Source organism: Scyliorhinus canicula, chromosome 11, assembly GCF_902713615.1.
Source record: "Scyliorhinus canicula chromosome 11, sScyCan1.1, whole genome shotgun sequence".
Lineage (NCBI taxonomy): Eukaryota > Metazoa > Chordata > Chondrichthyes > Carcharhiniformes > Scyliorhinidae > Scyliorhinus > Scyliorhinus canicula.
Genome location: NC_052156.1, coordinates 14,549,528 through 14,577,383, shown reverse-complemented (window position 1 = coordinate 14,577,383; position 27,856 = coordinate 14,549,528). Strand labels below are relative to the sequence as shown.

The window sequence follows — 27,856 nt, the reverse complement described above, 5'->3', positions numbered from 1 at the left end:
CGGAAGGGGTGATCAGAAAAACGGGATTTGCGGTTGCAATGTTCCCCCTTTGCTGAAGTTGTGTGCTGGGCATGAGCTCTCAATCACCAACACAGGTTTCCAGCTCCCTAATCCCAACAAGATGTCTTGGACGAACGCCCATTCTATGCATCACTTTGTACCAAAACACCTGCAGGACGTACTACACAATCTCAGAGAGATGCAAGACATTTGGTCAAATCAGAACACAGGCAAACGTTAGTCATACACAGGCAAGGGAAACTGGAAGAGGTTGCCCTGAAATATGAATTCCAATGCTCCAAAACCTGTCGACAAACCCCAGTTTACTGGATCATTATCATTCCCTGGTGCTGACAAGTCAATACTTTAGAAAAAATTGATTCAAGAGATGTGGGCATCACTGGCTAGGCCAGTGTTTATTGTCCTTGAGAAGGCGGGAGTGAGCTGCCTTATTGAACCGCTCCAGTCATGTCGTGTAGGTGTACCCACACCTTTGTGAGGGAGGACATTCCAGGATTTTGACCCAGCAATAGTGAAGGAATGGTAATAAATTTCCAAGGCAGGATGGTGAGCGGCTTGGAGGGGAACTTCCAAGTTGTTGTGTTTCCATGATTTTGCTGACCTTGTCCGTCTTGATGGTACTGCATGTGGAAGGTGCTGCCTATAGTGCTGCTCACAGAAAACGTTCTAATTCTGGAAGGATGGGCAGAGCACCTTAATTACACCCTCGATCTGCCCTCTCTTGATGATCCTCCCTCAGTGTTAGAAACAATGAACGTGAGTAAACCTCTGTCTGGCAGCCAAGATCTAGGAGCTGATGCCACTCCCAGCTGAGATCTACGAGGCTGGAGATTAATGCTTGGTCAAGAAGCTCAGTGACTCTTTCAGTCTAAGTCAGTGCATGGAACCATGCTGCAAGAATATAACAGTGTCACCATTGCCCACCCGTATTAACAGGAAGGATTTTTCCAACCATGTGACAATCATAGAGGAATCTCACTCCTCTCCATTCCCCAACATCGGGAACATTCTTCCCGCATCCAGCCTGTCCAGTCCCATCAGGATTTTAATTGTTTCTATGAGATCCCCTCTCACTCTTCTAAACTCCAGTGAGTACAAGCCCAGTCGATCCAGTCTTTCTTCATATCTCAGACCTGCCATCCCGGGAGTTAGTCTGGTGAACCTTCACTGGACACCTTCAATAGCAAGAATGTCCTTCCTCAAACCCGGAGACCAAAACTGCGCACAATACTCAAGGTGTGGCCTCACCAAGGCTATGTATAACTTCAGCAACACATCCCTACTCCTATACTCAAATCCTTTCGCTATGAGGGTCAGCATACCATTATCTTTCCTCACTGCCTGCTGTACCTGTATGCCAACCTTCAGCGACTGTTCTACCATGACTCCCAGGTCTCGTTGCACTTCCCCTTTTCCTATACTGCCACCATTCAGATAATAATCTGCCTTCCTGTTTTGCCACCAGTGTAGATGACCTCACATTTACCCACGTTATATTGCATTTGCCAAGTATTTGCCCACTCTGCCAGCCTGCCCAAGTCACCCTGCAGCCTCTTTGCATCCTCCTCCCAGCGCACAATGCCACCCAGCTTAGTGTCGTCTGCAAATTTGGAGATGTTACTTGCAATTCCTTCGTCCAAATCATTCATGTATATCGTGAACAGCTGGGATCCCAGCACAGAACCCTGCGGTACCCCACTAGTCACTGCCTGCCACTCTGAAAAGGACCTGTTTAGTCCCACTCTCTGCTTCGTGTCTGCCAACCAGTTCTCTATCCACATCAATACATTACCCCAATGCCATGAGCTTTAATTTTGATCACTAATCTCTTGTGTGGGACCTTGTCAAAAACCTTTTGAAAGTCCAGATACACAACATCCACTGGTACAATGGGAGTTGGAGTGGGGAGCAGAATATGTGGTGTTTATACTGCAGAATATTTATTGGTGTCTGGCAGCTTAGAGGTGGGGAAAAAACCTCTTTCTAAAGGTGCCAAGGGGTGAGAAAGACCTGTGTCTGTGTTTGGATGCCAGGGGTGGGAGACAGATATGTATTTTTGTGCGGATACAAGTGGGATGGAAAAGAGCTATGTCCTGGGTGAGGAAAGCAGAGTCTATCTGTGGGCATTTCAGATGGGGAAGAGCTATGTCCTGGGTGAGGAAAGCAGAGTCTATCTGTGGGCATTTCAGATGGGGAAGAGCTATGTCCTGGGTGAGGAAAGCAGAGTCTATCTGTGGGCATTTCAGATGGGGAAGAGCTATGATTTTCAGAGTGGCAGGTGGTGACTAGTGGGGTACCGCAGGGTTCAATTCTGGGACCCCCGCTGTTTGCAATACACATTAATGATTTGGACGAAGGAATTGCATGCAATATCACCAAATGTCTCCTCATCTCTGTTCATTTCGGACAGAGGTAAGGAGACATTTCTTCACACAAAGAGTGGTGAGCATGTGGAATTAATTGCCACAGGAAGTAGTTGATGCTAAAACTTTGAATATATTCAAGAGGCGGCTGGACATAACACTTGAGGAGAATGGGATCAAAGGCTATGGGGAGAAAGCAGGATTAGGGTATTGAGTTGGATGATCGGCAATGATCGTGATGAATGGCGGAGCAGGCTCGAAGGGCCAAAAGGCCTCCTCCTGCTCCTATCTTCTATGGAGCTATGTTTGCGCAGTGATGCTGGTGGGGGGTGTTGTTCTCTGTGTGGGTTTGGAGTGAGAGTTGTTTCTCAGTGTGGTGCCAGGGTATTGGGATTGATCTGGGTGACACAGGGGCTAGCACTGCTGCCTCACAGTGCCAGGGACCCGGGTTCGATTCCGACCTCAAGTAGCTGTCTGTGTGGAGTCTGCATTCTTCCCATGTCTGCACGGGTTTCCTCCGGGTGCTCCAATTTCCTCCCACTGTCCAAAGATGTGCACGTTAGGTGGATTGACCATGACAAATTGCCGCTAGGTGGATTACAGGGATCGGGTGCGGGATTGGCCTCGGTAGGGTGCCCTTTCAGAGGGCCGGTGCAAATTCGATGGGCGATAATCGGTGTGTGGGCGATGGGGGTGATCAGTGTGTGGGCGATGGGGGTGATCCGTGTGTGGGCGATGGGGGTGATCTGTGTGTGGGCGATGGGGGTGATCCGTGTGTGGGCAATTATGGGTGATCCATGTGGGGTATTGGGGGTGATCTGTGTGTGGGCAATGGGTGTAGGTGTGTGTGGGCGATGGGGGTGAGAGCTGTGCCTGTTTTTGTCCGCGAGATGTCGCTATTTGCCTCTTATCCACGGGGGCGGGGCTTTGGAAGGGCTGCAGTGCCGGCATCTGAGCGTGGGATGGCGCTGCAGCTGGGCTGCCTGACGTGGAGCACGAGCGGATTGGTTCCGCCCCCACTGCGCTGGAGCTCCGCCCCGGACTGTAGCCCCGCCCTCCGGGGACTGGCCCCGCCTCGTACTGTAGCCTCGCCCTCCGGGACTAGCTCCGCCCTCCAGTGACTGGCCCCGCCCCGGACTGTAGCTCCGCCCTCCGGGGACTGGCTTCGCCGCGCACTGTTGCTCCCTCCGCCCTCCGGGTACTGGCTCCGCGCTGTAGCTCCGCCCTCCGGCAACAGGCTCCGCCCCTGTAGCTCCGCCCTCTGGGTACAGGCTCCGCCCCTGTAGCTGCGCCCTCCGGAGACTGGCACCGCCCCGGACTATAGCTCCACCCTCCGGGTACTGGCTCCGCCCCCCGGTAATTGGCTCCGCCCCGGACTATAGCTCCGCCCTCCGGGTACTGGCTCCGCCCCGCACTGTAGCTCCGCCTCCCGCGGCGGTTTGCGGCCGGCACCGTTACTCTCAGCGTCTCTCTCCAAAGCAGCGCCTCAGCAATGTCGCACCAAACAGGGATCCCCGGTAAGAGCCTCCGCCAATATCGCCAGTAGAACATTAATTTCAGGGACGATCTGTTCCTGATAACGGTTTGCGTGAGGCGCGGGCTCTCCGGTTTATTTGAATCGTAGCCGTTTTTTTATTTGACTCCCGGCTGTCGTCTCTGTTGCTGGGGAAACCCGGCGCCTGACTCCCTGAAGCCGGGACCGGAAGTCCCACCCATGGGCCACGGCGATTGACGGAAAGCGACTTCCGGGCAGCGCGGCGTTTGCTGATTGGTCGGCCCGCAGGTCAATCACAATCAGTGCAGCTTCTCTGGACCTGGGGGAAGAGGTTGAGGACTGCAGCCACAACATGGGTTTTATACCTTCAGGCCTCACTTAACCTTCCCCTGTCTTTGTGAGGGGGTTAAGGTGCAATAACACAATGTGCAGCATAGTGTCTGGCATGCCTCTCTAAGGTCAGGTCATCCCTTGGGTGTGTTTGCACTTTGCTCAGTGTCTCCATTTTGATGGAAAATACCTCTGAGATCACAGCTTATCTGGAAATTTTAATGCATTCTGACGCCAAAAGCTGCAGCAGTGGCCTTTATAGAAAAATAAACCTGCAGCTGGCTTGTCACACAAGTGGTAGGTTACTGGGAGTGAATGTCAGGTCCAAGACAATGAAATGAGCTCTCTCTCCCCCCCCCCCCCCCTCGCCACCCTCCACCTTGTCAGAATGGCAGAGTGGGGGTGGACTTCTGACATTAGGATTGCAACGACGCCAAAGTTCCTTCAGATGCAATGAGTTGCATATCTGTGGTGCCTATTGACCATAATAGGCAGCATTGAGGCAAATTGTGTAGCTGCATTAATCGTGATGGAGAAATGAATAAATAGTAATGCTGACCGGGTTGAAGAGGGGTAGGAGGAAGGTCTGGTGGAGCACAAACACTGGCTTGGACCTTTGAACCGAATGGCCTGTTCTGTGCATGCTATGTGATGACATCAGGTTTAGGTTACACATCATGTGTTGTGAGTACACAACATTCCCCAGGTGAATTAATTTTTTTTATGAAGTTGCAAACAATTTAACCAAATCAAATAGTCCCCGGTGCAACTTGTGCTGTTTAATATAAACACACTGCTTTTTATAAGCTTTCTATATCCCATGGCAGTTTGGAATCTCTTTTGTTTAGCCTACTCCCGGGTCTACATATAGACAACATGTACTTGCTCCAGATGTCTGAATGTAGATTAAAATTCTATCTTTTAAATAATTTGTGATAACATTCATGAGCTTGTTTACTAACTCCAAATGTTGAATTTATTAAATCAACATTTCGATGCCGCAGTGCCATTAGCAGGGGTTCAAATTCTGAAACGTTGAGTAGAAGTAATCTGTAGCTTTTGTGGCCTTGACTGAAATTTTTGTTTCTTTTTAAAAAAAAAATGAGAGTACTCAATTAATTTTTTCCAATTAAGGGGCAATTTATCGTGGCCAGTCCACCTACCCTGCACATCTTTGGGTTGTGGGGGCGAAACCCACGCAAACACAGGGAGAATGTGCAAACTCCACACGGACAGTGACCCAGAGCCAGGATCATGAGACAGCAATACTAACCACTGCGCCACCATGCTGCCCCTGATTGCAATGTAATTGTGTCTCCTTTCGAGTGACCTGACTTGGTAGTTCTACATCAGCCATTTCTGTATCTGTAGTTTATCTTAAGGAACTATCAAATAGAAGGTTGGTGCTTCTGTACCCAAGGGGAGGAGGGAAAGGAAGGGGAGAGATTCCTTTGTTGCTCTTCTGAACATTCTGATATAATGGCTAGAAGCAGGTCACCTGTCATAGTGTCATTTATGGCACAGAAGGAGACTATATTTGGTCATAGAAGTCAGAGAGTAGCAGTGGAAGGGTGCTTTTCTGAATGGAGAGCTGTGACTAGTGGTGTTCTGCAGGGATCAGTGCTGGGACCTTTGTAGTTATTTAAATGATTTGGAGGAAAACGTAACTGGTTTGATTAGTAAGTTTGTGGATAACACAAAGGTTGGTGGAATTGGGGAAGTTTGGGTCGTGATGACGACTGTCACAGGATACAGCAGTATATGGATTAGTTGGAGACTTGAGCGGAGAGATGGCAGATGGAGTTTAATCCGGACAAATATGAGGTAATGCATTTGGGAAATATACAGTGAATGGTAGAACCTTTAAGAGTATTGACAGGCAGAGGAATCTCTGTGTACAGGTCCACAGGTCACTGAAAGTGGCAATGCAGGTGGAAAAGGTAGTCAAGAAGGCATACGGCATGCTTGCCTTCATCAACAGGGGCATTGAATATAAAAATTGGCAAGTCATGCAGCAGCTGTATAGAACCTTAGTTAGGAATATTGCATACAATTCTGGTTGCCACACTACCAGGAGGATGTGGAGGCTTTGGAGAGGGTGCAGAGGAAGTTTAGAGGATGTTGCCTGATATGCAGGGCATTAGATATGAGGAGAGGTTGGATAAACTTGGTGTGTTCTCACTGGAGCGACGGAGATTGAGGGGTGACCTGATAGAAGTCTACAAAATCATGAGGGGCATAGACAGAGTGGATAGTCAGAAGCTTTTTCCCAGGGTGAACGGATCATTATAGGGCACATAGGTTTGAGGTGCGAGGGGCAAAATCTAGAGGACATATGTGAAGTAAATGTTTTACACAGAGGGTAGGTGTGCCTGGAACTCGCTGCCAGTAGAGGTGGTGGAAGCAGATACGATGGCGACGTTTAAGGGGCATCTTGACAAATACATGAATAGGATGGGAATAGAGGGGTACGGATGTTGAGAAGATTTTAGTTTAGACAGGCAGCATATTCAGCACAGGCTTGGAGGCACAAAGGACCTGTTCCTGTGCTGTACTTGTCTTTGCTCTTTATTTGGCCCATGGCGTCTAAGCCAGCTCTCCATGGAGCAATTCACCCACTCTATCACCATTAATTTATTTCCTTCAAGAGCTCATCCAATTTCTTTTTCAAATCATTGACTGTCTCTGCCTCCACCACCCACATGAGCAGCGAGTTTCTGTCTACCCTTCTGGGTGCAGATCTGGTGACAAGTACTCGTGTCAGCTGGTTATATATTGCAGTTTTGACTTGGTAGTATCAAATATTTGGAGCCCGTACAGAATCCTGTTCCTAGTATGTGCAACTGCATTAAAACACAATTGGCATCACCTTGTAGAAGCTAGAAGCTTAAGCCACCTTCAGAATAAATGACCATCTGCCTCATTATGTGACAATGGAAGGAATGATCTCGTCATTGCTCCACTCGGTGTGTGTTACATTGCTACGGTATGGCTGTTTTGTCAATAATTATGTGAATGTAGTTGTGAGATCTGCTGTCATATTACGCAAGGATTGAAATTAATCTCTTCACATGTATACCCCAAGCTCACATTACCCATTTGTTTGTACTCTGATTCCACCGCGTAGAGTGTGATTGATTGTGAAAGCAGGAAGGCATCAGGTGGGCACCACTCGGCAGCCCTCACAAGATATACTTTGAATAAATATTCATGAATGAGCATTGTGTTACCCGACCACAACGCAAATGGGCCCTCGGCTAAAATATTAATTAATTGAGAGAATCCACTTCGCTCCCCGTGCAATGTCAGTCATCAGCACGCTGTTGAGCAATGGTCACCAACTTTTTTTGTTGTTCCCTGTTGAGAGAAACTTTCAGCAGAAGATTGTCTACATGCTGTATTTAATAATGAATAAGAAATGCATCATGCATGAATAATACAGGAGTGCTGTTGGATTTAGTGAGAATGTCAACTTGCCTTAAAATGCATTAGTTCTGATTAGATTGATTGCATATATCTTTGTATTTGGCCTGTTGTATGTGGCACCGATGGCGAGTGTGCGGACCAATGACATGGATTCACGGAACATTGAACTGCACAGGGGAACAAGGCAGAGGTGCCCGCTTTTGCCACTGCTGCCTGCGCTGGCTATAGAGTCTCTGGCAATGACTCTTAGGGGGTTGGCAGAGTGGCGAGGGATTACGAGGGGACAAAGGGAGAATCGGGTGTTGCTATACATGGATGACCTACCATTGAATGTATCGGACCTGCTGGAGGGCATGGAGAGGATCATGGGCCATTTTGGGGAAGTTTGGGTAGTATTCGGGATATAAGTTAAATGTAGGGAAAAGCAAAGTTCCCAGTGAACGTGTTGGGTTGGCGAGCCAGTCTAGGGGGCCCTATAAGGTGGCCAGAGACAGGTTTAGATACCTGGGGATTCAGGTAGCGAGGGAATGGGTGATGCTACACAAATGCAATTTAACAAAACTGGTGGAAGAGGTTAGGGAGGATCTGAAGAGGTGGGACTGGCTGCACTTGACTTTGGCAGGGAGGGCCCAAGTGGTGAAGATAAACATTCTGCCAAGATTCCTGTTCATATTCCAGACACTCTTGATCTTTGTACCGAAGGCCTTCTTTTGAAAACTGGGTATGATTATTTCAGACTTTGTATGGGCAGGGAAGGTGCCAAAGATTAAGAGGACCCTGTGACAGAGGCAGAAGGGGGATTGGCATTGCCGAACCTGCTACATTATTACTGGGTGGCAAATGTGGTGAAGGTGAGATGGTGGTGGGAAGGAGAAGGGGTAGAATAATAATTATTGTCACAAGTAGGCTTACATTAACACTGCAATGAAGTTTCTGTGAAAATGGGTTAGGATGGAGGAAGAATCCTGTCGGGGGTCCAGCTTGAGGGCAGTGGTGAAGGTGACACCAAGGAAACACTTGGAGAGCTCTGTAGTGCAGTCCACGGTGCAGGTCTGGAACCAACTGAGGAGGCACTTTAGGATAATGGGGATGTTGATGTTAATGCCATTGTGCAAAAAACATGGTTTTGAGGTGATAGATGGCATGTATAGGAAGTGGAGAGAAGTGGGGCTGGTTATGGTGAGGGATCTGTACCTGGAAGATGAGTTTGCCAGTATAGAGGAATTGAAAGAGAGGATAGAGCTCCCGAGAGGAAGTGAGTTCAGGTACCTGCAGGTAAGGGACTTTGCGCGGAAGGTTTGGAAACAGTTGCCGAGGTACACCCTGTTGGAGCGACCGCTGCTTCCAGATGTGGAAGGGGAGGGCAGAATTGGAGGGAGACATATACGGGAGGTTGGGAGAGCAGGCTTGGCGGCTTGACTGGGGGACTTACATGACTTTCTTTAGTTTCTTCGTACTTAAAAGATTAAGTACGAATTAAGGGGTTCAGCGGAGGGCTTCGAGGCAAGGTGGAGATGTTCGTGACCATCTTTGAGGAGCTGTTCGGTGAAGGGGGGAGGGAGGAGGGGGTGTTCGTACACTGTATAATTGTGTGTTGGGCAGTTTGTTCCCCGAGTTATTTATGTTTTGTAACCTTTTTTATACGTTTGGAATTAAATACATTTCAAAAATATACATATTTTTGTGATTGCGGAAGGATTTTCTTCCAACAAAAATTTGACAGGGGTTGCTTTTATTCCTGCTAGTGTAACTCTATTTATACGGTCGTTGTTTTGAAGGTTTTAAGTTTTGTTTTTGAGCAGATTTTCTCGTGAATTGGGTTGTGCAATCATGCTTAAAAATATATACTGGTTCATCAAAACAGTTAGCAATCATACGCATGATGCAAAGTCAGGTAAAAGAAATGCAGCATCATCTGGCTAATTCTGGCTTTTATATGGAGTCTAGTGCCATAAAAATGAATTGGAAGAAAAATATACCTGAGGTAGAATGGTTGATAGTCAGCATTTCTGACTGATTTGCTTTTGAAAAGGATGTGAGTTTTGCCTAAATTAAAAACAGAAAATGCTGGAAATTTTCAGCAGGTTAGGGAGCCGCCGTGGAGAGAAGCAGAGTTAACATTTCCAGTTGAGGATGGCTCTGAGCAAATGAAGGAGGGGAAAGGAAGATCAAAAGGGAAAGTCTGTGATAGGGTAGAGGGCAGGAGAGATTAAACATAGATATAGAAAATAAAGAGGAGGCCACTCGGCCCTTCAAGCCTGCTCCACCATTCATTATGATCATGGCTGGTCATCCAACTCAATAGCCTAATCCCGCTATCCCCCATATCCTTTGATCCTCTTCATCCTAAGTGCTATATCTAACTGCTCCTTGAAACATACTATCTTTTGGCCTCAACCACTCTCTGGGTTAAGAGATTTTTCCCCAGCTCTATCCTAAATGGTCTATCTTGTAACCTCAGACTGTGATCCCTGGTTCTGGAACACCCACCATCAGGAACATCCTTCCTGCATCTACCCTGTCCAGTCCAGTTAGAATTTCACAGGATTCTATGAGAACCGCCCCCACCCCCTCATTCTTCTGAACTCCAACGAACACAATCCTAACCGATTCAATCTCTCCTCATACGTCAGTCCTACCATCCCAGGAATCAGTCTAGTAAACCTTTGTTGCACTCTCTCTAGAGCAAGAACATCTTTCCTCAGATTTGGAGACCAAAACTGCACACAATGGGCGATATTATCCGTCCCCCCACCCCTCCCGGGTCGGAGAATCACCGGGATGCCGCATGAATCACGCCATGCTGCCCCGACACCCGCACGCGATTCTCCCCCCCCGAAACCAGCGCCGCGCGAATTGCACCGGGCCGCTCGGAGAATCGCCGCCAACGGCAAGCGGCGATTCTCCGGCCCGGTTGGGCTGAGCGGCCGTGCGTAAACAGCCGATTCCTACCGGCGCCATCCACATCTGGTCGCTGCCACAGGGTACTCGTCGCAAAGGTTTGGGGGCGGCCTGTGGTGGGGGGAGGGGGGCTCCGTTCTCGGGGGGACCTTCCGGTTTTTACTGCGGCGTCGGCACTTAGACTCCCGTTGGGAGAATCCTGCCCAATATTCCAGGTGTGGCCTCACCAAGGCCTGGAATAATTGCAGCAACACATCCCTGCTGTACTCGAACTGTCTCGCTATGAAGGCCAACATACCATCTGCCTTTTTTACTGTCTGCTGTACCCGCATGCTTACCTTCAGTGACTGGTGTACGAGGACTCCCAGGTCTCATTGTACATTCCCCGCTCCTAATTTAAGGCATTCAGATAATAGCTGTGTTAGTTTTGCCTGCTGGTTCTTTGTTATTTCACAATACCAAATGTGAAGAGCCTCAATCTGAGGTCCAAAGCAACATGGAGTTTGGGGAATGATTTCCTGAATTCTGTTGTCGTGTATTGTGATTTAAAAACTGACTTTCCTTCTGCTGGCCCTAACATAACAACAAAGGCAAGAGGGAAAGAAAAACACAATACATGTTTTCAAGCTGACTAGCAGATGCTGAGAAAGGAGGTGTACCCACTTGTCACAAGACTAAACTAGATGGTTTCCAGAGTCAGCAGGGTGTTAGATTCAAAAGTAAATCTGGTTAATTCCAGTCCTTTCAAACATTCAATGCAGCATTACCACCTACCACACTTGCTATGAAGCAAAATACCAGAGAGAAAGAATGAATCCTTCAACTGATATGTAAACCATTTTTACAGCATGGTTTTATAACTTTTGTACCTCAGTGAAAAATATGACCATTTATGATAGTTTTATTAGGGACCTGAACAAATGTAAAATCGTAGAAAGCTACATGCACAAGGAGACCATTCGGCCCATCACATCTGCACGACCCTCCAAAAGAGCACCCTACCTAAACCCATTGACCCGCCCCATCCCCGCAAACCAACCTGACCGTTGGACCCTAAGGGGCAATTTAGATTGGCCAATCCACCAAACCACATCTTTGGTTTGTGGGAGGAAACCAGAGCACCTGGAGGAAACCCACGCTGACACAGGGTGAATGTACAAACTCCACACAGACAGTCGCCCAAGGTCAGAATCGAACCCGGGTCCTTGGCGGTGTGAGGCAGCAGTGCTAACCACTTCCATCATGCCATCCCAATATGTCAGAAGTTGTAGTATTTTGTTTTCGGAATTGGGGAACTATTGTATACAGAGGGGTTTTTTTTTTTATTCGCCATGCCTTTTTGACTCTTGTTAAAAGGTGCATTGAACATATATAAAGTAAAGTAATCTTTATTGTCACAAGTAGGCTTACATTAATACTGCAATGAAGTTACTGTGAAAAGCCCCTAGTGGCCACATGCCGGCACCTGTTTGGGTACACAGAGGGAGAATTCAGAATGTCCAAATTACCTAACAGTACGTCTTTCAGGACTTGTGGGAGGCCGGAGCGCCTGGAAGAAACTCACGCAGGCATGGAGAGAACGTGCAGACTCCGCACAGACAGTGACCCAAGCCGGGAATCGAACTTGGGACCCTGCAGCTGTGAAGCAACAGTGCTACCCACTGTGCTCCATGCTGTATATGGATGCCGTAGTGATGATTTCATACTCTGGACGTGAGCCAGGAAGGAGAACTGACACATTTCACTGTGCTGTCTGCTAAATTATTAACATGTATAAAGAGCTGGTTCTCTTGTTATCTATAAATCAATAAGACTACCTCACCAATACCACGGAACTCTGTGTCAATGTAAACTCTTGTGTTTCTCCCTCACCACCATTAATTGTTGTCCTTTTTCAAATATTAGCAGCCAGGTGCAGCAAGGGTGGAATGGCACCTGGAAATGTCACACTTACTGTGAGATTATAAGTGAAGAATCTTAATTAACCATGAGGATTTCTCAAAGGAACTGTAACATAAAATTTGCTTGACTGCAATTAATCATTTTAATTGTTCAGTCAAGCGGTTTTTGATTTTGTTTATTCATAATATTTGCTTACCACTACTCTTTACGGCATACTTAGAGTTATGAAATTATAAAATTAATTTGTATGCAAGAATTATATTTGAATTTAAACTTGCTATTTACTTGTAGTGTATGCATCATTGCTCTTTTCTTGAAAAGGAGCACTTAAAGACTGAAGAACGTACACCATTTTGTACTCATCATTGATAACCTGTTCACATCCCTTTTCTGTAAAGCTTCTGGGCAGCATAGTGGGCTCGCACCGCTGCCTCTCAGCGCCAGGGACCTAGGTTCAATAATAGCCTTGAATGACTGTGGAGTTTGTATGTTCTCCCCGTGCCTGCGTGGGTTTCCTCCAGGTGCTCCGGTTTCTTCAGACAGCCCACTGCGCCACTGTGCTGCTCAACAACATAGCAGAAGCCTCCGCCATGTTCCCTTCTACTGAGGGTCAAGGAACATCCTAGTCTGACGGCGATCCCTTGCTCGGCTTCTGCTGAGTATTGTATTTACCAGATATTACTTTTACAAAGAGACCCTATGCTACCAAACTAAACTAAATTCCCTCAAAAAATCACCCATAAACCGTGCAAAAAGTGACAAAATCAAAGTATCCTGGCCAGACCCACTGCATGTGTGGACTGCTCACCACATAGCCAGCACTGGAAGTCCCCACCCCCAGGATGTTAATTGTGGGAGCTTCAGTAATGATAATGCCATTACAGTATAGTAAGAAGTCTTACAACACCAGGTTAAAGTCCAACAGGTTTGTTTCAAACACGAGCTTTCGGAGCACGGCTCCTTCTTCAGGTGAAGGAGCCGTGCTCCGAAAGCTCGTGTTTGAAACAAACCTGTTGGACTTTAACCTGGTGTTGTAAGACTTCTTACTGTGCTCACCCCAGTCCAACGCCGGCATCTCCACATCATGGCCATTACAGTATGTCATTGGGACCTCTGGTGTCGCGGAGTTGAGGGAGTTATGTTCTGGTGCACGCCTGAACAAGGTACAGAAAATGAATGCTGAACTCACAAGGGGCAGCACGGTAGCATGGTGGTTAACATAAATGCTTCACAGCTCCAGGGTCCCAGGTTCGATTCCTGGCTGGGTCACTGTCTGTGCGGAGTCTGCACGTCCTCCCCGTGTGTGCGTGGGTTTCCTCCGGGTGCTCCGGTTTCCTCCCACAGTCCAAAGATGTGCGGGTTAGGTGGATTGGCCATGCTAAATTGCCCGTAGTGTCCTAAAAAGTAAGGTTAAGGGGGGGATTGTTGGGTTACGGGTATAGGGTGGATGCGTGGGTTTGAGTGGGGTGATCATTGCTCGGCACAACATCGAGGGCCGAAGGGCCTGTTCTGTGCTGTACTGTTCTATGTTCTATGTTATGGCGAGCAATTGCTATGTGGCCTTCTCCTTATCTCCCTTGTTCTCTGGTGGTGTGTATAGAGACACTAAGGTGAGTCTATTGATGATTGTACTGAACCAATTATGTTGCTGTTCTCCTGTTCCCGTCTGTATCCATATATATTGAGACCCTTTTATTTTTGCTGAGCAGTACCATTCCCGTGGTTGTGTTGTGTTATTTGTTAAAATGAAAAATGTCAATAAAAATACTTTTTAAAAAACTGCAGTCCAGCTGTGCATAGATCCAAATTCTCTTCTGCTGTTAAACTATCTAAACAGACCCGCAAGCCTGATGTCGTCAGTGTGTCTTAGTTAGTAGCACAGTATCAGTCATCTATTCCATACACATGAATGAAATATCACAGATCATTATAGAAAATAAAATCTTCCTGTGGATAAGCATCCATGAGACCCTGACAGAAACAATGAAAGTGATCCGATTGTACAGTAGATCTCAGCTGCAGTGTCATTTACACTCTCAAAATGATTCAGCACAAAAGGAGGCCATTGGATCTGTGCATGTTTGTTATAAAAAACACTCAATTAATCCCATACCCTTCCAAACATTTCCTCCTTTTAAGTATTTATCCGGTTCCCTTTTGAAAGCTACAATTAATCTTTTACCATCTTTCAGGTCTTCAATTGCAACTTGAGTGTAATGTAGCACACAGCTCATAGATCATCATCAGTTAAATATAAATAATTGTAAAAAGCCCTGAGCAATAATACAGGTAATCCATAGAGTGGGTGATCTTTCCCATACATGCTGTAGCGAACTGCATGTATTTGATGTGCTCAGTCAGAAAACTGAGGGCATATAATTAATTATCAATGAATACAATTTTATTGAAGAGTACATGAATGTATTTGTACAATGTAATTGTATAAATGGACATATATCTGGAGTTCACTGCATTAAAATGGTATGTAGTAAACGTTGCTTTTTAGAATGGGATTTTATTTGTAATCAACAGTACTCCACATATTTCTTCCTTGAATTCAAGTTCTGAATTTTGTTCTTTCAATTCCACTTAAAAATTGAGTGTAGTAATATGGTATCCGTCTGCAGTTAACATGTAACCCCATTGGCCCAGATTAAGGATTATCATAATGTGTTATGTTCTATATGAAGTGATGATACATCATCACCCTTAAGAGTTTGTGAATACAAAAACAGAGGTTATGACAGCATTAGGAATAAATGAGCTAATCAAATGCCTATTGTATGAGTGCGTTGTTCTGCAGATCCCCATCTTACTAATGGCTAAATCAGATTAATGTAGAGGCTTTGAAGGTATCTATATTTATAGAAACGTTCACCGAGAAGGAGGCTGCCATGTATCTTCTGTTCTGTAGCAAATGTGTGTAACAGTGTACTAATTTGTATTGTTTTGTGCTGAATCTTTACAGCCACAGAAATTTGCTATCAGCTGTGTGTAGCAATTCAGATCAGTCTAGTTTTGTCCATGGTCCAAAACACACACACAATATTAGGACAGCTGTTTAAAAAATGAATATAACAGGCAACCAGACCATAATATCCAGAAAGAAAAATCTAATCTAAGACTATATATTTGCTCATTGAACAACTTCAATGTTAATAACTGAAATAGCATAATGTCTTGCATATTGTAGATATGAAATAAAAATTACACAAAATTGGATACAGCGGAACTGTAAAAAACTATTGGCTATAATATCATGCACAAATGTCAAATTGTACAATTTTCTGCATTGTCTGGACGGGATTCTCTGCTCCTGGGACTAAGTGCCCGCGCCATCGTGAACACCATCGGGTTTCACGATGGCGCGAACAGGGCCCGGGCACAACCTATTCTGACCACAGGGGGCCAGCACGGCACTGAAGCGGTTCACACGCCGTGCCCGCATGCGCAGTTGGGGCAGCTCATTCCTGCACATGCGCAGTTGGGCCGCGCCATCCTGCGCATGCGCAGGGAACTTCTTACACGCGTCAGCCCCTTACCAACATGGCGCCGGTGTTCTGGGGCTGGCCGCAGTAGGAGGTAGGCCCGGGGGGGGCGGGGGGGGGGGGGGGAAAAGAGTCTGGCCCGCCAATCGGTGGGCCATGATCGCGGGCCAGACCCCTTCGGAGGCCCACCCCCCCCACAGGCCGCCTCCCCAGCATTTCCGCACAGTTCCCGCCAGCAGCGACCAGGGGTGAATGGCGCCGGCAGGACCCTGTCGTGTCGGAGCGCCCACTCGGCCCATCCGGGCCTGAGAATCGGCACTCGCCATTTGCGCCGATTCTCCGAGCGGCCCGGCGCGATTCCCGTGGCACTGGTTTCGGGGTGGTGGGAGAATCGCGTGCGGGGGTGGCGTGGCACCCCGGTGATTCTCCCACCCGGCATGGGGGGGGGGGGGGGGGGGGGAGAATACCGCCCTCTATTTTTGCTGTAGGCATGACGTTCTACTGTCTCATAAAATCAGGGCAACAAGGATAGACCACTTAACCCTGGAACCTGCCCACCTTTCAATATGATTAATGGAACCATCAATTCACCAGACACGTGTTTCCGATGTGAATATAGGCTTTAATCGACTTACTTCAGAGCCAGCCTGTTACCTGTCGATGAACTCGTAGTGAACTCAGGCTGACTCTGGACAAGGGCATTTATACAGCTGCACTAGGGGGAGGAGTCGTGGGTGGAGCCCAGTACAAGTTCCTGAGTGCTCCCAGCGCTACTCTCCCTAGTGGTAGGATAGCGCTACTGCGCTTACAAAGACTGTGTGAATTAACATACATACATCTATATTACATTCACCACATTCACCCCCTGCAAAAAAATCAAGTCCGGCGGGGGTGGTGGTCTAGTCTATAAAGTCAGTCTGTCCGGTAGTCGAATTGTCCGCTGTGATCTGCGGAGCACCGGGGTTGCAGCCTCTTGCGGTGACTGGATGGGTGTAGTGTGCTGGGGTACGATGGCGGACTCCAGGGAGGGTTGTATCCGAGCTTCATACTCTCCTGGTTCGACCGGACACTGGGGGCGCGGAACTGGTGGAGCGAGCTCGTGGGCTCGGGAGTGCAAGGGGGCGGCAGCATGGGGTGTAGGGTGAGAGGTCCTTCTGTGGGGGTAGAGGGAGCGCTGGATCCGGCGGGTGCCAGATCCCGGAGGGATACTGTGTCCTGACGGCCGTCAGGGAACTCGACGAATGCTTACTGGGGGTTGGAGTGGAGCAGGCGCACCTTTTCAACAAGGGGGTCGGTTTTGTGCGCCCTGACGTGTTTCCTCAGAAGTACGGGGCCCGACGTCCTCAGCCATGCCGGAAGTGAGACCCCCGTGGTAGTGCCCCTGGAAAAAATTAAGAGCCTCTCGTGAGGGGTCTGGTTGGTCGCCGTGCACAAAAGGGACCTAATAGCGTGGAGCGCTTCTGGGAGGACATCCTGCCACTGGGAGACTTGGAGGTTTCTAGACCGGAGGGTCAGTAGGACGGTCTTCCAGACCGTTGCGTTCTCCCTTTCCACCTGCCCGTTCCCCCTGGGATTGTAGCCGGTAGTCCTGCTCGAGGCAATGCCCTTGTCGAGCAGGTACTGATGCAGCTCGTCGCTCATGAAGGACGAACCCCGGTCGCTGTGTACGTAGCTGGGGAAACCAAACAGGGTGAAGATGCTATGCAGGGCCCTAATGACTGTGTGGGAGGTCATGTCGGGGCACGGGATAGCGAATGGGAAACGGGAGAACTCGTCTACGACGTTTAAGAAGTAAACATTCTTGTTAGTTGAGGGGAGTGGCCCTTTGAAATCAATCATGAGGCGTTCAAAGGGCCTAGAAGCCTTGACCAGGTGGGCCCTGTCTGGTCTATAGAAGTACGGTTTGCACTCCGCACAGATTGGGCAATCCCTGGTGACCGCTTTTACCTCCTCGTTGGAGAAAGGCAGGTTTCGGGCCCTGATGTAGTGGGCGAGCCGGGTGACACCCGGGTGGCAGAGGTCATTGTGGATGACTTTTAATCGGTCGATCTGCGCGCTGGCGCATGTCCCGCGGGATAGGGCATTCGGAGGCTTGTTGAGCTTCCCGGGTCGATATTTGATATCGTAATTGTAGGTGGAGAGTTCGATCCTCCACCTCAGAATTTTGTCGTTTTTTATTTTGCCCCTTTGCGAGTTGTCGAACATGAAGGCAACCGATCTTTGGTCGGTGATGAGGGTGAACCTCCTACCTGCGAGGTAGTGCCTCCAGTGACGGATAGCCTCCACAATGGCTTGTGCTTCTTTCTCGACTAAAGAGTGTCGGAGTTCTGAAGCGGAGAGGGTACGGGAGAAAAATGCAACTGGTCTCCCTGCCTAATTTAACGTGGCTGCAAGAGCTACCTCTGAGGCGTCGCTGTCTACCTGAAATGGGGTGGATTCATCCACCGCCCGCAAGGCCGCTTTGGCGATGTCCTCCTTGATGCCGTCGAAGGCCTGGCGTGCCTCGGCTGACAGGGGAAATCGTGTGGTCCTAAAGAGTGGGCGGGCTTTATCCGCATATTGAGGGACCCACTGGGCGTAGTAGGAAAAAAATCCCAAGCACCATTTGAGGGCCTTGGGACAATGAGGGGGAGGGAGTTCTAAGAGGGGGCGCATACGGTCCGGGTCGGGGCCCAGGACTCCGTTTTCCACGACATAGCCGAGGATGGCTAGTCTGGATGTGCGGAAAATGCATTTCTCCTTGTTGTACGTGAGATTCAGTTTCTGTGCCATTTGGAGAAAACGGTGGAGGTTGGCGTCGTGGTCCTGCTGGTCATAGCCGCAGATGGTGACATTGTCCAAGTACGGAAACGTGGCCCGCAGCCCGTACTGGTCCACCATTCGGTCCATTGCTCGTTGGAACACCGAGACCCCATTAGTGATGCCGAAGGGGACCCGGAGGAAATGGAAGAGGCGGCCATCGGCCTCGAATGCCGTGTAGTGGCCGTCCTTCGGGCGGATTGGGAGCTGGTGGTATGCAGACTTCAGATCCACCGTGGAAAAGAGCCGGTACTGGGTGATCTGGTTTACCATGTCTGCAATCCTGGGGAAGGGATACGCGTCGAGGAGCGTAAATCTATTTATGGTCTGACTGTAGTCGACAACCATGCGGAATATTTCCCCGGTCTTAACGACCACCACCACCTGAGCTCTCCAGGGACTATTGCTGGCCTCTATAACCCCCTCACTGAGTAGCCTTCAGATCTCAGCTCTGACAAATACCCTAACCTGCAGGCTATACCGCCTGCTACGAGTTTACAGTCCTTAGTGAGATTGGCAAAGGGAGGAGGGGGGGGGGGGGGGGGGGGGAATTTGCAGTGTAGCGAGGCTGCAGATCGTGAGTGGGGGCAGGGGCCCTCCGAAGCTGAGGGTGAGGCTCTTGAGGTTGCATTGGAAGTCTAGGCCTAATAAGAGTGGCGCGCAGAGTTCGGGCAAAACGTAGAGTTTGAATTTCGAGTAACTAGCGCCTCGGATTGTGAGTGTCGCGGCGGTGCGCCCCTGGATCTGGACCAAGTCGGAGCCTGAAGCGAGCGAGATAGTTTGCTGCGTGGGGAAAACAGGGAGCGAACAGTGTCTTACCAGGTCTGGATGTATGAAGCTCTCCGTGCTCCCGGAGTCGAAGAGGCATGGCGTTTTGTACCCGTTGATATGGACCTCTGCCATCGAGTTTCGTAGATTCTTTGGTCGTGATTGGTCCAGGGTGACCGCGCTGAGTTGCGGGTAGTTGGCGGCTCGATCAGCTGTGCTGGAGTGGCCCCGTGATGACTGCCCTCTGAGTTCATAGTCGAATTCGAATTCCTCCACAGAATTGTCCGAGCGCAGAGATGCCGATTGGGCCCATGGATCGCACGTGGCGGGCGGCGAGGAAGATGGCGTCCAAGATGGCGGCCCCCATGAGTCGCACGTAGCCGGCCGCGTGGTGGAGGTTTTCCAAGATGGCGGCCCCCATAGATCGCACGTGGCTGGAGGGGGCGGAGTCGGGGCATAGGCCGCAACGTTTCGGGCCCCGCGGGCCTGCGAGTGAGGGGAGCGATTACTGCGAGTCGCTGGGGAGTTGGAAGCTGGGGCCCTTTTTGCGAGGCACGCTCTTGCATAATGGCCTTTTCGCCCGCAGCTGCTGCAGGTCGCGTTGCGGGCCGGGCAGTGCTGCCGCGGGTGCTGGTTCTGGCCGCAGAAATGGCAGGCTGGAGCAGCATAGTGGCTGGCTGGAACAGCATAGTGGCTGGCTGGGACAGCATGGTGGCTGGGCGGCCACGTAGCACAGGCCTGGGGGAGTCGATGGTCGGGGGCCCATGATTGGGTCGCGGGGTCCGCGGAGAACAAGTTAAGGCTGCGGAAGGAGACCTCCATCGTGGTAGCAGCTTCCACAGTCGTTTCTAAGTCCTGGGCCCCTTTTCCAGCAGTCGTTGGCACACATTAGACTCGAGGCCCGCTACAAAAACATCGCGTACCGCCAATTCCCTGTGTTCAGCCGCGGTAACCGCTTGGTAATTACAGTCATTGGACAAATTATTAAGTTCCCTTAGGAATTCGGCGAGTGATTCCATAGGCCGCTGGCGGTGAGTCGTGAAGACATGGCGAGCGTAAACTTCATTAATGGACCTTACATACATTTTATCGAGAACTGCTAGCGCCGCAGTATATGAACTGGCCGAGTTTAGTTGCGTAGAGATTCTGTGGCTCACCCTCGCGTGCAGTAGACTTAGCTTCTGATCCTCTGTCGTTTCGGCTGTGCTCGCTTCTGCCAGGTAGGCCTTGAAGCACCAGATCTAGTTGGAGAAGATTTCTTTAGCCTCTGCATCCTGCGGGTCAAGTTCCAGGCTTGAGGGCCGATTCCATAATCGATCTTTACTGTTCTTAAGTCGATTAAATTGATGGAACCATCAATTCACCAGACACATGTTTCCGATGTGAATCTAGGCTTTAATCGACTTACTTCAGAGCCAGCCTGTTCCCTGTCGATGAACCCGTAGTGAACTCAGGCTGACTCTGGACAAGGGTATTTATACAGCTGCACTAGGGGGAGGAGTCGTGGGTGGAGCTCAGAACAAGTTCCTCAGTGCTCCCAGCGCTACTCCCCCTAGTGGTAGGATAGCGCTACTGTGCTTACAAAGACAGTGTGAATTAACATATATAAATCTATATTACATTCACCACAATGGTCATATTGAACGCTATCTTAACTTCATTCACCGTGGCTCTATATTGTCATATATCTTTGCCAGATCACTGACTGCAAACAAGCCTCTCAAGTCTTCACCAAAGCTCCCTGTATCAGCTGGAAGAGGATGTCCAAAGGGGGAGGGATTTTGTTGTGAATGACTGTCTTTCATTTACTTCCATTGCGGAGAATGGAGCTTATGTACAACTCCAGTGTTTCCCAAACATTCTTTGGTCACGTACCCTAATTCAGATTTACCAACTTTTTTGCGTACCCCTACAGCATTTTCTTTTTTAACTGTTCCTTTAATTGCCGCCTGTTGTATAAATCATCATAATTTCACATTACAGGTAAAAATATGCCTATAATTTTTTTTAAACTTACCATCAATGTGATGGATGAGTTTGTTTGCTTGTTGGAGCATAAGCACAGAAAGTTGGGGGAAATGGGTGTCGCAGATTGTTTGCAGTACACAAAGGGTGACACTACTTCGATTTAATTCCAGTGAATGGCAAAAATTCTGTTTCACAGGTATGTTGTGCTGAAAAGCATCAAAGCCTCGATAGTTCTGTCTGACAGCTGGCAATCTCTGCTTGCATCTGGACCCAAAAATCTGCTTTTGTTGACACTCAAGCCTTGGACATTCCATGAGTTGCTCTGTCAAAGGGTGTCTCTTGTTCTTTTACAGCCAGCTTTTCTTGTGACTTGGGAATGGCAGAAAAATTTGAAAAAGTATTGTGAATCCAGCTCTTTGTGTTGTCCATCGGGGACGGATAGGAATACTTAACTTTTGTGCCAGTTTAGTGATATGTTGCTTGATGTTACCTTTAATGCTGTTCTGCAAGATTATCTCATTAGTCATCAGGAATTTATGCAGCCTTGGAAGTATTTCCATGTTATTTTCCTCCACTCATTGAGCCCCAAATTCCAGCCTTTTTAAGCATGGCCTAAGTTCTTTTCCTGGGCGTTGAATATTGTTGTGCTCAGCCTTTGGATATACAAATATATTTAGCTAATTTAGGTGAAAGAAAGTATCTGAACAAGTAGCCCAGACACGAGAACCAGGGTGTGGCGTGCAGACTTGCAGAGAGAGGGAATGGGTGAACTGTGAAGAATAGCGTTACTTTGGAGTGCATGTGATTTGCCACAATAATGCTAGCGAACGTCCACCTGGAGCAACAGACTGATGTGTTTGCTTTCCATTTTGTTACATGGGCACGAAAGATGTGTGAATTCAGGGGATGGGTATTTATAAAGTTAACCATTCTCTTTTTAAAAAAATATTTAGAGTACCCAATTATTTTTTTTCCAAGTAAAGGCAATTTAGTGTGGCCAAGGGCAGCATGTGCAAGTGGTTAGCACAGTTGCCTCATGGCGCCGAGATCCCAGGTTCAATCCCGGCTCTGGGTCACTGCCCATGTGGGGTTTGCACATTCTCCCTGTGTTTGCGTGGGTTTCGCCCCCACAACCCAAAAGATGTGCAAGATCAGTGGATTAGCCATACTAAATAGCCCCTTAATTGGAAAAAGTGAATTGGATACTCTAAATTTATTTTAAAAAATAAATGTAGTGTGGCCAATCCACCTAACCTGCACATCTTTGGGTTGTGGGGGTGAAACCCACGTAGACATGGGGAGAATATGCAAACTCCACACGGACGGTGACCCAGGGCCAGGATTCGAACCTGAGACGTCAGCGCTGTAGTCTCAGTGCTAACCACTGCGCCACATGCCGCCCTCTAAGTCAACCATTCTCACAGGATCTAGGGGTGTGGTAATGGACAAATGAAGAAACAAAAGCGCTGCTGAGACTAGAGGAGGTAAGAGTGGCAGAATCCTGAATAGCTGCCGTTAAAAAGCAAAGTTTTAAGAAAAGAGAGAAACAGGCGAAAAAATACAAACCAGTGGGGGTAAAAACAAAATGGCAACAGAGGTTCCAATTTTTAAAATTGTTGGACCCAATGTTGAATCCAGAAGACTGTGAAGTACCAATTCGAAAGGTGAGGTGCTGTTCCGGGGCGTTATGTTGAGCTTCATTGGAACACTGCAGCGGGCTGAGAGAAGAAAGATCAGAGTGGGATCAAAGCGGAGAACTAAAATAACAGGTGACTGGAAGCTCATGCTTGCAGACTGAACAGAGATTTTCTGCAAAGCAGTTAACCAGTCGATTTAATCTCCCCTCTCCAATGCAGAGGGAATCACATTGATAATAGTACATTAAACTGAAAGAAGTACAAGTACATCACTGTTTCAGCTGGAAGGAATGTTTGGGACCTTGGACAATGGTGAATCAGTAGTCCTCCATGAATTGGAGGAAGCACCGAGGAGTGCAAAGGACGCAGAATGTTCTCTAGGTGGGGGACTTCAATGCCCCTCACCAAGAGTGACTCAGTCGCACCATTACCAACCAAGCTGCTTCCTGAAGGGCATAGCTGCAAGACTAGGCCTACGGCAGGTGGTGAGGGAACCAAAAAGAGGGAAAAACCTACTTGATCACATCCTCACCAATTTGCCTTTCACCGATGCATCTGTCTATGACTGTATAGGTATAAGCGACTGTCACACAACCCTTTGGAGTCAAAATCCCATCTTCCCATTCAGGATACTCTCCAACATGATGTGTGGCGCTATCAAAATGCTAAATGGGATAGATGTTCAGCAAATCTAGCAACTCAAATCTGAGCATCCATGAGGCACTATGGGCTGTCAGCAGTAGCATTCAGTAGTATTCAACCACAATCTACAACCTCATGGCCCGATATATCCCCCACTCTACCATTACCATCAAGCTGGGCAATCAACGCTGGTTCAATGAAGAGTGCAGGAGGATATACCAGGAGCAGCACTGGCCATACCTGGAAAATGAGGTGTCAACCTGGTGATGCTACAAGACATGTCGAGTTGCATACCAAACAGTGGAAGCAGCATGCAATAGACAGAGCTAAGCAATCCCATGACCCATGTGTTTGGTAATAGCATCATTGACAGTGGCAGAATTAGCGGAGGATGATCCATTGAATGCGCAGGTTGGGGGGATGGAAGGTGAGGACAAGGGCAATATGATTGTGGTTTTGGGAGGGAAGGAAACCAGTGAATGCAGAAGTGAATGAAATAGAACTGACCCAGCTGAAGGTCCTGTCAACTATGTTGGGTGAGTCCTTGATTGAGGAAAAGGGAAGACATAGCAGAAGTTCTAATATGGAATGTTGCAGCGTCCGAAAGTTGTGACTGTGAAACTAGGGCTGGATTTCTCCGGTCATCAGGATACTCTATTTCTGCCGGCAGCGCACCCCCGACCCCCGGGCTTCCCACTGAGGCAGGGTGGCTTTAATGCAAAATCCCATTGACATGTGGCGGGAATAGAGAATCTCGCCAACAGTGAACGGAGCGGCGCCAAGAAACACACAACTGGGGGACCGGAGAATCCAGCCCAAATTGATAGGGTGGGAGTTACAGGTTCTCTCCAGACCCCAGCAGTGTCTGGAACTCCAGCCTGGAAGAATAGGTGCAACGCCTTGTTATAATTCAGAACGGGAGAGCAGTGAAAGAATTTAGTGTCAGATAAATTAAAGGATAACTTAATTCTCTCTCTGACTAAGCTTATCTGTGACATCAAACAAAATGCCTCTGCCTTCAATGAACTGAAAAGCAACAATACACCACAAGCAGGTCATTTGCAGATAAGATTATTCACACCTCTTGTGACTGATAGTAGTTCATTGTGGCCATAGATTTCAGTTTGGAATAGAGTTGTGAAATCAATCCATTTTCATCAATTGCAGAATGAACTTATGAATTTTATGATTCATAAAATCATAGAATCCCTACAGTGCAGAATAGCCCATTCAGCCCATCCAATCTGCACCCACCTTCCGAAAGAGCGCCCTATCTAGGGCCATTCCCCTGACCTATCCCCAAAATCCCACCTAACCTTTGGACACTAAGGTGCAATTTAGCAAGCCAATCCACCTAACCTGCACATCTTTGGACTGTGGGAGGAAACCGGAGCACCTGGAGGAAATCCACGCAGTCACAGGGAGACAGTCACCCGCGGTCAGAATCAAAACTAGGTTCCTGAAGCTGTGCTTGCCACCATGCTGCCCCACAATGGGAAACCCCATTGGCCGGCTGGCGAGATGGAGAATCCCGTGGGCCTGCTGCACCAGATTGTGCGGTGGGACAGAGAATCCCGCCCCTGGTTTACAGCTAGACAGTCGGTTTTATAGCCATTCTGCCACAGTCTGACCTACACTGGATGGCCTCACATCTGGCATTTTGACCTGTGGTCCATTGACCCTAATAAGCATCGGCAGGGACGTGTGCTCATTTGTTTCCTGGCCTGCAGCAGTCTTTATGCTCCAGGGATGCAAAAGTCAAGTTTGTTTTGATATTTTGTTGATTATTTCCTTGCACTACACTTCCCTCCACCTCCTGCCCCATTGTCTCTCAGGCCTCTATTTGAGTAATAAAACACCTGAGCCCCAGAAAAGAAGATTGCTTGATTGACAGTTCTGTATGCTGCTTATTCACACAAATAAGCAGGTTTCAGGGGTTTTCAATTTCAGCTAGGATTGACTTTTATTGGGGGGACATGAGTGGCCATGGGGATTGTTTGGCGGCATACATTAACATAGGGGCATGGAGGGCCATAGGAGCACAGGTTGGCAAAGTGGATATGAGAATTTTTTGAACTCCATACAGACTATGGCACATAATATCTCTTGAGGTGACATGAACCCCAACTCTTTGAAAAGCTGTCCCAACTCCATGAAAATTGTGGCTGTCTAGGACGTGCCTACCTCTGCAATGGAGCTGGCCAGGTCTGGAGTGCTGGGTTCAGGATCACAACCCAAACCAGCCCGTTCCCTTAAAGGCACTCCTGAAAATAGGAAGCCCCGAGAATAGGACCAGGAACTCTGGAATCATGACTTGCTGTAATTTTAAAAAAACATTCTCATGCCATCCTGACTCAGTGAAAATCCGGGTATCCAGTATATATTGTGTTATCACAGCATGGGTCCAAGTAAATTCCATGCGATTTTCACAGACAAGAAAAGAAAGCTGGAATGCAAAAATTCTGATAGAAAACATTTCTGGTCTTACCTTCATTTCCCTTTCTGTGGAGACCCACCATTTTTGATGTTCTCTTTACTGGGAATATCTCTGTTGACATCATCAACAGTCTGACTGGGACTGACAATCTAGCTGACCCGTGTTCCTGAATGTTGGCTTTTATTCATAAATCTGTAGTAAATCATAAAATACTAATTTTGGCAAAAGGTGATTCTTCTGTTTTAATTTTGGACATGGAACTTAAATGTTGATTTTCAGAGAGGCCTGAGTGTATTCATACAAAGAACAAAAAAAATGAGCGTGCAGGTACAGTAAGCAACTAGGACGATAAACAGAATGTTGGCCTTTATTGCAAGGGGATTGGAGTCCAAGAATAAATAAGTCTGGCTATAATTTTACAGGGTTTTGATGAGACCAAACCTGTAATACTGTGTGTACGATCGTGTCTCCATATTTAAGTAATCATAGAATTTACAGTGCAGAAGGGGGCCATTCAGTCCATCGAGTCTGCACCAGCCCTTGGAAAGAGAATCCTACCTAAACCCATGCCTCCACTCTGTCCCTGTAACCCAGTAATCCCACTTAACCTTTTGGACACTAAGGGGCAATTTATCATGGCCAGCCCACCTAACCTGCACATCTTTGGACTGTGGGAGGAAACCAGAGCACCCGGAGGAAACCCACGCAAACATGGGGAGACTAAAGGAAGGATATACTTGCATTGGAGATGGTACAGCAAAGGTTCACCAGATTGGTGCCTGGGACAAGAGGGTTGTCCTATAATGAGAGGCTGCGTAAATTGGGTCTAAATTCTCTGGAGTTTAGAAGAATGACAGGTGATCTCATTGACACATTCAATATTATGAAGAGTTTTGACAGGGTAGACACTGAAACATTGTTTCTCCTGACTCGGGAATCTAGAACAAGGATAAGAGGCTGATCAATTAGAACTGAGATGAGAAATTTCTTCACTTGGGTTTTGGATCCACTGTCATTGGGGCAGCACCGTGGCGCAGTGGTTAGCACTGCTACCTCACGGTGCCGCGGAGCTGGGTTACTGTCTGTGTGGAGTTTGCTCATTCTTTCCGTGTCTGCGTGGGTCTCACCCCACAACCTAAAATAATGGAGTCCTCTAAATTTATTTTTAAAAAAGTAGATGCACCATCATTGAATGTATTTAAGGCTGAGATAGGCAGATAGTTGGACCTTCAGGAAGTCAAAGGATAGAGAGAAAGGGTGGAAAAGTGGAATTGAAGCTCAGGATTAGCCGTAATCATATTGAGCGGTGGAGCAGACTCAATGGGCTATTTGGTTTCCCTTGCTCCTATTTTTTATGTTCTTAAAAAATGCTTATTTCTATCTCTGATTCATCAGTGGAAATTGTTATTTCAAAACAATGTTAACAGTTTGGGAAGAAAACAAATAAATTACCAATTCGTGTTACATGATAACATTCCTGTTTCCAAAGGTAATTTAAATTCCTGATGCACTCTACCGAGTCCTATCTTCCAACCTTAAATAATCTCAGTTCACGCAAAGCTCTGCTGCCTGTGTCCTATCCCAGTCACCCATCAGTCCCATGTTTACAGACCTACATTAGTTCACAGTCCCTCAAAGCCTCAAATTTAAAATGATCATCCTCCTGTTCAGATCACTTC

At 47.9% G+C, this 27,856-nt stretch overlaps 1 protein-coding gene across 2 annotated transcripts in view; it reads left to right on the top strand.

The window, feature by feature from the left end:
- The first annotated feature begins 3,775 nt into the window (after window positions 1–3,775).
- LOC119973848 (twinfilin-2) overlaps window positions 3,776–27,856 on the top strand; it is a 119,910-nt gene continuing 95,829 nt past the window's right edge. For both annotated transcript variants that reach the window (XM_038812325.1, XM_038812324.1), the window contains exon 1: window positions 3,776–3,901. In XM_038812325.1, coding sequence (XP_038668253.1) covers window positions 3,877–3,901 — 25 coding nt within the window. In that variant the 5' untranslated portion in view covers window positions 3,776–3,876. The remainder of the gene's footprint in view (window positions 3,902–27,856) is intronic.